The following is a 13,675-nucleotide window of genomic DNA, read 5'->3' as shown; positions in this document are numbered from 1 at the left end:
GATCTCTAACATACTTCTAAGCAATACAAGTATTAGGTGAAGAATGGAGAATTATCTAAAAAAAATAATCGTTTTTGAAAAATTATGAGAATCCAATAGCTTTTTAAAGTATACTTTAAAAAATACCTTAATATGTGATATAGAGAGGTGATTCAGCAATTATTAGGAATAGTAAAAGTCTGACACAAATGCATTAATGCTATTATTAGTATTATACTACATGAATTATTCTGTTATTAGATATGTTCCAACATTAAATACAAATCTAAAGCTAATTACGATTATAGCTTTAGGTTACTTACAGCATGTTCATTAATCAAAAATCAGGATATTTGATAGAAAACATTTTTTAATATAAAAATATGAAGTGAAACCAGGAAAACAAATTCTGTGTAGGGATATGAATCTATATGCAAAGAATTTAACACGTTCGGTGCATGCATTTTAGCAGGGAAGAGGACAGAACTTAACCTCTGCTGGTTAGAACAGGAGCTGGCTTTGTGAAGTTTATTTTTCTGGCACTTGTATTCTATTTACCTGAACATTTTGATCATCTCGCTAAAGTTGGGAGATTAGAGAATCAGAAAAAATATGAAGGTGGTAGCAATGTTGAACTAGCAGAGCCCAAGGAGCTCACATGTTTTAATCGTTTTTTTTTTTTTTTTAATTCCAGCAAGCAACTTGTAGTTATTTGCTGTTCAAATTTGCTTTTAAGATCAGGAGAGTGCTTTGGATCATTTTATTGGGTAGGTAGGATAAAAATGGGAAATAATCAGAAAAGTAAAACACTTCTTAAAAATTAGATAATTCACCATGAAGAGCTAGTATTAGGAAGATCTCCGTCTTCAGCTTCATTATGAAATCTACTCCAAAACTGTAATGATGGTGGTGACCACAGTGTCATGTATTGAGTAACGAGTTCTCCATATTATCTCATTTAATACTTAATACCACCCCCAAAAGATGGCTGCTGTCCCTGTCATATTATAAGAGACAAAGATGAAGGAATTGATGCAACTCCTTCATAACTTTTTTCTTTTAAAAATTCATGTGCTCTGACAAACCTTTCAATGTTTATTGTGTATATCTAGGTTAACTGAAGTTCATATTTTATAGAACCCTGTGGAAATGACTGGGGCTTCCCTGGTGACTCAGATGATAAAAAATCTGCCTGCAATGTGGGAGACCCAGGTTCGATCCCTGGGTGGGGAAGATCGCCTGGCGAAGAGAATGGATACCCAAACTTCAGTATTCTTGCCTGGAGAATTCCATGGACAAAGAAGCCTGGTGGGCTACAGTCCATGGGGTCACAAAAGAGTCGGACACAATTGAGTGGCCAACTTTCACTTTCATGGCAATCACTATTGTTTTATAGGTCACTTTACCAAAGCTTGCATTGGGACATATCTATATAATAACAGCTGAGGAAGGAAGATGACTAATCAGATCACACAGTAGGAGAATAGCATGTTAAAATATAACAAGTGGACCACTTTCAATACTTTCCAACTACATTTAGGATTAGGCAGTCCAAATAATTTTGATCTCTTTGATGCCTTTCTCTTCATTCTAGATGAATTAAATTCTTGTTCTCATTTTTATAGTGTTAGTTGTTATCACTATATTTAACATAGAGGAAGGCCTTGCAGAAGAGTTTTCACCCCTAAGCCTTTATCTCCAAGTGATTTCCAAATTATAAATTTGTGACTTTGAGGAGACGCTATAATAAAAGAGGGGAAAACCAAACAAACAAAACCGACTTCACAAACAGCAGAGCAGCTTAATGACAGAGAGTAAAGGGTCTCACAAGTTTGATGCATAAAATTTAGCCACAGAAAAGACAAGAAACAGCTTCTACTAGCCAGAACAAAGGCTGACATTGTGCGATTGCAGTGGCATAATATGTGGGCTTCAAATAAGAGTTCTGGTCAGCGGGACATAAAGGAAGTGCTTCATTAGCTATCATAGTGCATACCTCCCAGGCCCGTACCATGGGGCAGCAAGCAGCAAGGGCAAGGCTGCAAAGAATGAGCTATTCACTCAGGTTTCATAATCTCGCTCTGTTTCAGCCTCCTGGGTTGACAGCTTTCAAGTTAAGCATGGAAGGCTCTAAAGAAACAGTCCTACATTCTTCAGTGATAGAGTTTGTTTTTGGAAAATGCCTATCTAAAATAAAGAGATAAAACAAGTTAAGACTGTGAGTTCAATTTATTGCATTAGATGTCTTTCCAGAGCCCAGTGATATTTTTATGATGACTGTGAAGACTTCAGTAGAATACTTCTACAGAACGATTGGTCTCAGATGAAATTATTTGCAATTCCTGTGTCATTCAACCCTATGCAATCATATGAATATTCATTGTACAGTGAAAGCTGACTTTGTAAGTAGGAAAATTACAGTGATATTGAGCAGAAGAAAAATAATTCTGTGCAGTAGTTTTTCAGGAAACCACTGTGAATTTTGATCTTTTACCCAGTCATTTAGAGACACAGACCTCTCTCCCTCAAGGAAAACAAAACTATTTAACTCAAATTCAAATCAATGGCAACATCACTGAATTCATTTCATATATCTTTGAAGAGAAATACATTATATTTGGGTTTAAATTTATAATAATTTGCTCAATGCCAAGGTCAATCTTAAATCATGTTGCCGGAAGGCTCAGGGACCTAGCTGCATGAAATTGCATAAAGATGCTGAGAACAGCTCCAAATTTAAACTACAATGAAGGGGAACTAAATAAGGGTAGAAAACCTATATATTATGTTGTTATTACAGAATTTTCAAAATAAAATGGTGAAATATACCATACAATTCAAGTTCACACTTAACTCTGTTCCTTGTGAATAATATCATCACGCTGCCCTTAAAATATTGAAGATATTTGTTTCTAAAATAATTGAGTAATTTACGTTCTATACTTCTCTGACACGACTGAAGCGACTTAGGAGGAGGAGGAGGATAGTGAAGCTGTGGGAAGTCATTGTTTAATGCCTGCAAACATTAAAAATACTGAAATACACCAATCAAAATATCTTTAAAAAACTACATAATATTAAAATTTAAAATTACTTGTTTTTCAATAAGAACAATAATTTCTAACCTAAAATACTAGATATAAGCAATCTACAGTCTAGCCAGTCAAGTTCGAGATAGTGTCAGAAAGTATGACTTGCACTCATAAAGACGCCCATGGGTTGCCATCTAAAACAAATATGCTTCTTAATTCACAGAGAAATAAGTGATACTCACTGCAATTGATATTTTTCCCACTTTTCCCAGTAAAGTGGGTGGGAGTTTCTCCCTTCTGTAATCCCTTCCACCCAATAAATTTGGTAGGAGGTTTTTCTTTCTGTAATCTCTTTTTTTTTTTTTTTAACCCTGCTGACTGTTACAGGGCTTGTCCCATTACAATGACAAGAATTACAGGACTTAGGGCTGTGCAGCTTGCAATTAAGAAGCAGCATCTTGGAATTAACAGAGAACACTGCCATGATGACCTGCATAAAGAATAATACAAAGCGGGAGGGGAGGGGAGTTGTTAAAATCTCATCCTGTTCTGTTAATGTTCCACCTACTGGGGAACCCAAAAGTCTTTCCCCCTCTGTTGTCTCCCTGTATGAATTTTTCTTGGGCTTCCCAGGAGGCCCAGTGGTAAAGAATCTGCCTGCCAATGCAGGAGACTTGGGTTTGGTTCCTGGGTAGAGAAGATCTCCTGAAGAAGAAAATGGCAACCCACTTCAGTATGCTTGCCTGGAGAATTCCATGGACAGGGGAGCCTGGCAGGCTACAGTCCATGGGGTCATGAAAGAGTTGGACACGACTTAATGATTAAGCACACTGTAATGTAGCTTTAGGCTCACCTATAAAGCAGTTTGTCTTAAGTCCTTGTACTTAATTCTATTTTATTTTTCTCACTTAGCAAATCACAGTCAGACCTTAATCTGGTTTTCATATAAAACACATATTTTATAGATTGAATTATCTTCCCCACCCCCCAATTCTTATGTTGAAGTTCTAACCGACAGTGATTCAGGGTGTCTTTATTTGGAGATAGGGTCTTTACAGAGATAAGTTAAAATGAGGACATTAGGGTCCGATGTGTGCTCAGTTGCTCAGTCATGTCCGACTCTTTGCCACCCTATGGACTATAGTCCACTAGGCTCCTCTGTTCATGAGATACTCCAGGCAAGAATACTAGAGTGAGTTGCCACTTCCTACTCCAGGGGATCTTTCCCACCATGGATCAAACCCATGTCTCTCGCATCTCCTGCATTTCAAGTGGATTCTTTATCCACTGAGCCACCTGGGAATCCTGTATTTCTGGTTAGGAAGACCAATTTAAAAAAATCCTCAGTGTTTATAAGTTCAGTGCATTTCAATAAAATACCATATGTTTTTTACTTTTATCCTAGATCAAGACAAGTTGGTTACAAAGTTCATCTGGAATAATAAACAAGAACATCCAAGAAGTTGTTGAAATGGATGACAGGAGTCTGGCCCAATGAGAGATTAAAACATTATGCATGTATGCTCAGTCATGTCCAACTCTTTTGTGACCTTATGGACTACAGCCCATCAGGATCCTCTGTCTATGGGATTCTCCAGGAAAGAATACTGGAGTGGACGGTCATTTTCTTCTCCAGGGAATCTCCCTGACCCAGGGATCGAACCCATGTCTCCTGTGGTTCCTGCATTGGCAGGTGGATTCGTTACCACTGAGCCACCTGGGAAGCCCTAAAACATTATAAAGCCCTTTAAAACTCTATGATATTGATATGTAAATAGAAAAACAGACTAATGTACTAGACTTGAAAGTCAAGGAAAAAAAAAAAAAGACTAAGTGCATATGGGAATTTATGACAAAAGATAGCACCTAAAGGATATAAAATATTGTTGGGCTCACTGGCTAGCCATATGGAAGAAAATAAAATTAAACTCATTCTTCATACTGTACTAGAGAAGTAACCATAAAAAGATCAGAGTTTTAAAGCAAGGGAATAAAAAGAATCACAAGTACTACAAGGAAATATGAGTAAATGTCTTTATAACATGGGCATAGGAGATTTTTCTAAATGTGGCTAAGAATCCAAGAACAATAAGGAAAATGATTGATAAATTTGTTCTGTGAAATAAAAATGTTTTGCATGGAAAACAGCATAAGTAAGTAAAAAGACAAACTGGGGAAATCATTTACAGCTTATGTCACAGAAAAATGAATAATAATATTTTGATTTTTAAGTGGGTTTCAAGAATTGAGAAGAATAAAACAAAAATGTTATGGAAAATGGGTCAAATAAATGAATAAACAGTACACATAAGAAGAAATGTAGATGTCTCTTGTATACATGGAAGGTGTTTAATCTCACTTAAAATTAGAGGAATTCAATGTAAAATTACACTGCAATACCATTTCTCTTCCCTTAGAATCACAAATTTAAATTTAAGTGCAACTCCTGTTGGCTAGGCTCTTGAGAATAGCCACTCTCACACGTTTTCTGGCAAGAATGCAAAATGCACACTCCATATAGTGGGAAATTTGGAAATACTAGAAAAAACTATATGTACATTGATTCTTGGATCCAATAATCTGACTGCTAGAAGTCTTGCTTGAGTTACATCTCCAAAAATGCACAGAAAAATTGAATTTTTTATGATCACAGAAAGTTCATCAACATGTGGAATAACTATGGGAAAAATATTCCCACAATGGAATACCATGCAGCCATAGAGAGAAATGACGAAGGTATCTATAGTTTGATGTAAAGTAATATCCAGAATATATTTTTAAGAGGAAAAAAAAAAAACCCAAAAAAGATGTGAACCAATGTGTAGAATATGCTGAATATATTTTTTTCATAAGAATGGGGATTCAAGTATATATTGATTTTAAAAAATAAACTTGGAAGGATACATCAAAAACGTTAAAATAACGATATAGGAAACATTACAGTAAATAGAAAAAAGTTCTGCCTGCTCTATTTTTTCTTTTCAGTTTTTTAAACTGTTTTACATGGTAAGTGATGTGGAGTATGAGACATGAGAACCAGATTAGCCAAATGCAGTGAATGGACCTTGTTTGGATTTTGATTCCAAACTGCAATTCCCAAAACAGATTTTTGAAACAACCAGAAAAATGTAAATACAGAATAATTATTAGGTGATATTAAGGAATTATTATAATGTTGTGTTTTAGATGTGACAATCAGAATAATGTGGTTATGTTTTTAAAAAGGTCTTACCTACTAGAGATATAAACTCAGGTATTACAGACAAAATAATATTATATTTTGGATTTTTAAATACTGCAGAAGGGAGGGAGTTAGATATCTCAAAAGCCTTAACATTATACATACATTTTGACCTCTCAATTACAATTTCTAGAATTTATCCTAAATATATAGTTATGAATGTGTATAAAGATTTAGCTAGAGAAATACTTATTCCAGAAGTTTTTAGTGGCAAAAACCTGGAAATGCCTTGTGTTTAAATAATTGTATTAGTTAAATAAATCAAATAATGCAATATCACCTTTAAAATTATGTTGAAAAAGAATTTATATAAATTGAATGGAAAAGTGTTCATATTATTGCTAAGGAAGAATTCATAAAACCATAATCCAATATAATTTAGATTTTATTTAAAAAAATTCTTCAAGGAAAAATATTAAGGTATTATGCAAGTGTTTTTAGTGACTATTTTAGGGAAATCAGAATTCAGGCAACATTTACTTAAATTCATTGTTTAGTCACAAAGTTGTGTCCAACTCTGCAACCCTAAGGACTGTAGTCTGCCAGGCTCCTTTGTCCATGGGATTTCTCAGGCAGCAGTACTGGAGTGGGTTGCCATTTCCTCCCCCTGGGGATCTTCCCAACCCAGGGCTCGAACCCGCATCTCCTGTGTCTCCTTCATTGGCAGGCAAATTCTTTACCACTGAGCCACTGGGGATATTAGTAGTTTATCTTTATCTTTTAAACTACTGACAATCAACATATGTTATCTTTGCAAAATAGAATAGCTATTAAAGTAAAAGAGAGTTCTTCATCAAGCAATTCATCAATTTCAGAAAAATAGTAACACTGAAGACATAGAAAAAATAATGTAAAGATTGAGATATTTGTCTGGTAAAACATTTTTCAAATATGAAGAACAGCCACTGCACTGTAAATTGAAATCATTTTTTATCACGAATGATGTAAGATTCCTGTCTCCTCAAAAATGGTTTCTCACAATGAGATTTCTGATACCTTCAACCTAACCCCTTAGGAGAGGAAGTAATTTTTCATTTTGCTTGATCACAGAACCAGGCACAGTGTTATGAAGTTTATGTAGAGGGTAGACTGTTTGTAAAGAATCTGTCCACTTAATTTCTCTTATTCATAAACTAGATTCCCTCTTGGTACCCTGGGTCCACCCCAGTGGCTCCTGGAAAGGGTACAGAATGCCATCCTGGAGAGGAGGCCACTGTGATTCCTTGGAGGAGAAGTGCTTGCCTGACAGGAAGAGGCTGAAAGCTTGCCCTTCTGCCTCCGAGGAAAGAGAAATGAGAGAGAGAAAGAATCTGACAGGAAGACTAATATGTTTTGACCTCCTGTCTCTGGGGTTAAGTCCCGTAGCTGCAAAGCATATTTGATTGTTCAGGAAAAGCTGGAAGGAGAGCTTTTGTTCTCCTTAAGGACTTCGAGGGAAGAGACGGTGACAGCGGGCCAATAAAAATAGTGCTGCCACATAAGTCGGCCCGGAGCGCCTGATTGGTCTCTTTCTCTCTTAGGACTTTCCACCTCCACCTCAGGCAACTTTCAGTCACACTGCTGTTTCTAAAGGACCCAGTGTTACGATTAGCCCCTAAGAGATGGTACCATGCCTGAGATTTCTGGAGGAGGACTTGCCACCGGAAGTTGTCTGAGTGATGAGGAGGTTGCAAAGCTTTAGGCTATGCTGTGTCTCCCGGAAAACATTCTCCCTTTTCTCCACCACTTGTCAGAAGCTTTTGAAAGAAATGAAGTTACCTGTGGGTGTCAAGATGCAGGCAAGAGAGCCCAGAGAGGGTTTGGCAAGGTCCAGTAGCCTAGGATTTTGTCAGGGTACTGGAAGGGACCAGAATAACTGTGCCTTGGTGGGAAACAGCGCACATCCAAGTATCACCTGCAGTTTGTGGTGGAGACCAAGAAAGAGACTGGCACAAAGTTAGGGCCCCTACACCAGATGTCCCAAAGATAATAAGGATTTTCCCTCTGCAAGCACTGTCTTGGGAAGGAAGAGAGTGAAGGAAGAGAGTGAAAGAAGGAAGGAGTGTGAAAGAAGAAACAGCTCTGTTAGAAGTGGTATTAACATTGACTGAAGATTTGCCAAAATGAGACTGAGACTATCAGGACATCTTTAATTATCAGGCTAATAGTTTTTCATAGCTATCAAAGTGAGTGAGAACGTGTAAAGAAGATGACATTAAAACAAAGTTAAAATGTAGCATGTTCTTGGCATATTTGAATACTGATAGCCAATTTTTTTGTTGTTTTTAGTTTTAGTTAATTTCAGTTTTTGCAAAAACGATTCTGAACTTCACAGATAGTTGATAAATAAAGAAGCAATTATATAACGGTTACTGAAACACTGAAATGTTTCTATGAATTTTCTGGGACAGCTACAAATGTTTCCTGTTAATTCCTCGATGTTTCTTTTCCTGATAAAAACAACAACAAAAAATTTTAAGGACATTCTTTGTTTTTTTTTCCCCCCTGAAAAGCTTGATAAAATCTGCTTTCAGTAGAGTGAGTAGGAGTGACTTGTATCCATTGGGATAGTAAAAAGATTTTAGATAAGATGGGAAGTTGCAACTGTCTCTCCTTCCCTTTTCTTTATATATTCCTGTTCTTAAAAAAAAAATTTTTTTTACTTTTTATTTTTTGCTCTCACTTGAGATATCTAAGGAAAAAGATTAAAGGCAACACACTTGTTCACAATTCTGTTAAGAAGTCAGATTATATATATTTCTTGCCAGTACTGCTCATGGACTGTTCTGAGATTTTGTTTTCACATGTGTATCACTGACCATGCTCATATGCAAAGAAAGAGAGAGTCCTGGGTTCAATCCCTGGGTGGGGAAGATCCCCTGGAGGACTGCATGGCAACCCACTCCAGTATTGTTGCCTGGAGAAACCCATGGACAGAGGAGCCTAGTGGGCTACAGTTCATGGGGGGGCAAAGAGTCAGACAGACTGAGCGACTAACACTTTCCCACTTTTCACATGAATGTGTAAATATTTCAGGGAATGATGGAGACTTTTGAAACAAAAATTAAAAATGAAAATCTTGAGTCCTTGAACTGGAGATTACTTGGCTTTAACCACAAATTATATATTACCTCTTTTTAAAGATTAATATTATATGATAAAATATGATTTGGGTGGAATGAATGAAGCTGAGATCTCTTCATCTTCAATATGAACTGGCTCATATTTGAGAGATGCTTGTCGAACATTGCAGAGTTTTGCCTCACTGCCAAAGTGAGCACTTTTGTAATAACCTTAAATATATCTGGCCAGACTTGAATAACCGCCCCCATCCCCCTACTCCTCCGCCCTCCCTCCACCCCGCCCCGGAGAGAACTGGGAGAGGGAAATTATCTCATTTGGAATTATCTCATTTGAAAAAGACTGTAGTTCCTCGACCTTGTAGTACTTATGCATCAAGATTGAGGTGCGTACCTGTGTGAGGTAACATTTATTTCTGTTTGCATAGTCATTCAACACATTTACTCAGTAACGATTTATTGAGCACTTTCTATGTATCAGGTACCCGTGGAGACTGCAGCACAAGACACAGGATTTCTGCTTTCATGGGGTTTTTAATCTGGAGGCGGCGGTGTGGGAGGTATTATCAAATGTGTATAAAATACAGAGTTGCAAACCCGGAAAGAAAGGCTGTGCAGTAAACTGTTGGGGTCAGTGGTGGATATGAAGCTCTTCCAGAAAAAAAAAAAAAAAAAAGGTGTGGTGGGGGGGGGGGGGTGGACTTGAAAGAGGAGCAGTATTTAACGAAGAGGGAAGAGCAGCAGTTGAAGTGCCATTCAGAGGAGCACTGCCGGAACAAAGGCCTGAGAAACTGAGATCTGGGAAAACTGCAAAGTCGTCCAAAAATGCCGGAGCACAAAAAGCTGTGCAAGACGAGGCCGGAGCAAGCGGTAGAGTCGGTGCCCTGCCACGCAGGAATCTCACAGGGTGGTTTCAGTATTTAGATTTTCAAAGATGTGCTCTGCGATTAGATGAGCTCTTAGCTATCTGATAGGCAGATACGTTTTTGCTTGTGTTTTTCTGGCCAGCAGGAGGAGGTATGTTTTTGTTTGTTTGGGGCTTTTCTTTTTTTTTTTTCTTTGGATGCATTTAGCCCGCGTGTGCATTATCGGATTAGTCAGAGGCCATCTATTCCTGTTGGGAAAGAGGCGTGTTTACTTTTTTGACCCCTGGGGAAGAAGAGTTTGCAACCTTTTCTCCATCGTTATTGGATTTTGCACTAAAATAGCACCGAGGAGGCGGAGACTCTGGAGAGCCAGAAGAGAGGGAGGCTCCGAAAAACTACACGAACTGTGCCGGCGGAGTCGGCTCCGAGGAGCGTGGGGGAAGGGAAGGAGCGCGGCGCAAGGGAAGGAGCGCGGCGCCCCAGCGACCCTCTGCGCATGACCGCCTCTGGTTGCCAAGGCAGCGGGACCGAGTCGCCCGGAAGGGCTTCCCTTGAGGAACTGCCGGCACCTAAAACTCATCCCCGAGGGGCTCGGGACTGACCAGTTCCTGAGGCAGTCTTGACCACGGCAAAGCAGATGAGGCTCAGAGCCTGATGCAGTGTGATGGCCATCTGCCTAGAAGCTGGAGGATTCAGAGAAACAGGGAGAATTGGCCCCAGTGGACACCGGGACTATGGCAGACCTTTCTAAGGAGACCTTGGAGTCCTTGACTGATGAGGTAAAGAGTTCCGGTTCATTCAGTTCCTCTGGAGGACTGCAGCCCTGGGCTTATGCCTCTGGGAGCAAGTCTGAGAGTGGATTGCTGCCTTCTCGCTCGGAATATGGAGACAACCAATCTGAGCTTTCGGACTTCAAAGCTAATGTAAAGAAATTGAGCAGAAAATGGATCCACAACCTCAAGGGCAAGGAAACGAACTCTGAACAGTACCGACCGGACACTAACCATCAAACAGAAATCACTCAGGCATCCCCTGAAGAACTGAATGCCCTGCAGTCTTTCTGCACCGTTAAGGTAAACCTGATCCACCGTAGAGCAAACTCCAAGGGGAAAAAGAGCAGCAGACATAAAAAGCTGCAGCTTGGACCCGAGGCAGAAGCTCCAGAGGTAGATGCCTTAAAGTGTACTGTCCCTGACGAGCTTTTGAATAGAATCTATTTTAAAAACATGAGGACAACACCCAAACAGGTGGGAACAGCTAAGCAACACATTTCTTCTCGGTGTCCCGACTGTATCAGAAAAAGGGCAGAACTGGCCCAATCTGCCTTCCTGAAACAGAAGAAGACTTTACTGGAGTCACTTCTACTCCAAGAGAAAATAGATGAACATCTTCATACGCAAGACTTCCTTACCCTTGTCAGAGAAGCACACCAGAGCCTTCCCAGGCTTTCAGATGACCCCAGAAGAATCTGGGAAAGACTGAATGAGAGAAAAGTAAAATTGGAGACTCTGGTTTTTGAAAGGTCAGATATAAAGCAGAAAATGTAGCAGAATGGAAATAGTGCTTGTCATTCACCTTTTTGTCCGCTTATTTGCAAACCTCTTATTCTTAACCAAACAGGGGGTGGTGTTTATTAATGATAATGTGTCATGTGGGTTAATGTTTCTGTTGTGTATTTGAATAATTATCATCTCTGTAATAGGGGTGGAGTGGGCACGCAGCCTATAGCACCCAATCCTTAGCGTGGCCACGGTTATTGGGAGACCTTGAGGACAGCAGTTATAAGGTCCCACTCTTCCTGTGGTCACCCCCCAGTGGCCATCGTGGCAGAACGTGGGGTGCGAAGCAGTCATGGGGCCATGCCTGGGGACAGGCTGAGGGCTGTCCTGAAGAGCCCCAGAAACCTGGCATGGCCTCCTAACTGGCCAGGCCCAGGCCTTAAAGGAGCAGCGAACCTCTCCCATCCTCACCTCCAGGACCTGTGGTCTCCATGCCTGGCAGTTCAAGGAGGCCTCAGCAACTGGAGTAAATGGGGAATCTGCCACTCAGGTAACAGCTTCAACCAGCTTCAGTCTCTCTGTTCAAGTTTCAGAAACTGGTCCAGCTTAGATCGGTTGTCTATCCTGAGGAAGTGGCCAGAGGTCAGGGATAATTTGCACAGACATGGAGCATCTACTTCAGGTCCACCACTGTGGTTGGGTCTCTTTTCAAAGAAGGGCAATTGTTTGAGCTAGGAATTCACATGATTGGTATTTGCTACAGCACATACTCCTATCAATCCTAAACAAATGATTCTCTCCGATTTAAATAAGACTGAGAGTCAGTTGGGTTCTGGGTTCCCATCTGGGCAGGGACTGGGGACTTAGCCATGAGGGTGCCTGTCAGCTAAGATCTGCCTCCTCAGCTAGGCCTGGGCCCTGGCGGGAGGACCCGAACTGGGTGCATGACAAGCGCTTCAGGCAATTATTGGCCTGTGCAAGGATCACCCTCCTATTAGCCAAGCTTGGACCTTAGAGGGTGAAAGTTGAGCTTTGGGATCTTGCCTTTTCTTGTCTGAACTGAGAATAACATTTATTTTGGTGAAGGTTTATGAGGAACACCTTGGGCCATGGACCAGACCTCAGGAACAAAGGATCTGCCACTAACAAATTTGTAACAACTAACACACCCGCCCTCACCTTTCCTATTAAGGGGATTTGTTGAAAGCTTTTGGGGCATTATGGGGTTCTTAAAGCATGGCCTTACAGTAAACCGTTCTATGTTCCAAACTCTTAATGTTTTAATATCCTTTGGCCTTACTGTGTGTGGGCACATGGACCTGCATTCTATAACATTTCTACAGTCACTTTGGAAACAAGAGTTTACTATTCTTCTCTCACAGATTTAAGGACTAAAACTTTCCACCCGGTGATTTTTCATATTATAGAAGGCAACATTTTAGTTGAAAGAGTTACAAAGTTTTTATAACAATCCAAGAGAGAGATACTGGCATTTTGGATTAGGATTTTGACTGTACAGGTAGAAAGAAAAACAGAAATCTAACAAGGATTTAGAAGTCATTCTTTGGTGAAGAAATGAATATAGGGGTTTAATAAAAGGTAAATGTTAAGAATTGACTAAGTTTCTGACTTGTACATTTGTATGATATGATAATTTCATTGAGATAGGAACAATGAAAGAGGATGGTATTTGATTAAGAAGGCAATTATGTGGACATGATTAGTTTGAGAAATATTTGGGACATTCACATTGAGAGGTTGACAAACATTTGGTTATGTGTGCTTGTGATCTGAAGACAAGGTCTAACCTAGAGATTTAAAGTAAAGGGTTGAGGGGGAGGGGATCACTGGAAGATACTGTAGTTAGAAATTGAAGTTATAGATGTGGTGAGCTCTTCTTGAAGAAAATAGAATGAGAAGAGAAGAAAGGCTATGACCAGTTCTTGAGAAATTCACCAATTAGTGGCTGGGTAGAGGAGAATAGGAGAAGGCAATGGCA

At 39.5% G+C, this 13,675-nt stretch overlaps 2 protein-coding genes across 4 annotated transcripts in view; one reads left to right on the top strand and one right to left on the bottom strand.

The window, feature by feature from the left end:
- The window catches only part of DLC1 (DLC1 Rho GTPase activating protein), a 522,352-nt gene that overhangs the window by 485,188 nt on the left and 23,489 nt on the right, over positions 1-13,675 (bottom strand). The gene's annotated exons all lie outside the window — the stretch shown is intronic.
- C27H8orf48 (chromosome 27 C8orf48 homolog) overlaps positions 10,011-13,675 on the top strand; it is a 40,697-nt gene continuing 37,032 nt past the window's right edge. For 2 of the 3 annotated variants that reach the window (XR_011564468.1, XM_070781611.1), the window contains exon 1: positions 10,013-11,699. Coding sequence is in view for 2 of the 3 variants with exons in the window: in XM_070781611.1 (XP_070637712.1) it covers positions 10,912-11,699 (788 nt within the window). In the remaining variant the exon portion in view is untranslated. Of the gene's footprint in view, positions 11,700-13,675 lie in introns of all 3 variants that reach the window. The other variant, XM_070781610.1, reaches the window with a different exon arrangement.

Source organism: Bos indicus, chromosome 27 (assembly GCF_029378745.1).
Source record: "Bos indicus isolate NIAB-ARS_2022 breed Sahiwal x Tharparkar chromosome 27, NIAB-ARS_B.indTharparkar_mat_pri_1.0, whole genome shotgun sequence".
In the NCBI taxonomy this organism is placed as follows: domain Eukaryota; kingdom Metazoa; phylum Chordata; class Mammalia; order Artiodactyla; family Bovidae; genus Bos; species Bos indicus.
This window is presented reverse-complemented; position numbering and strand designations above follow the sequence as displayed.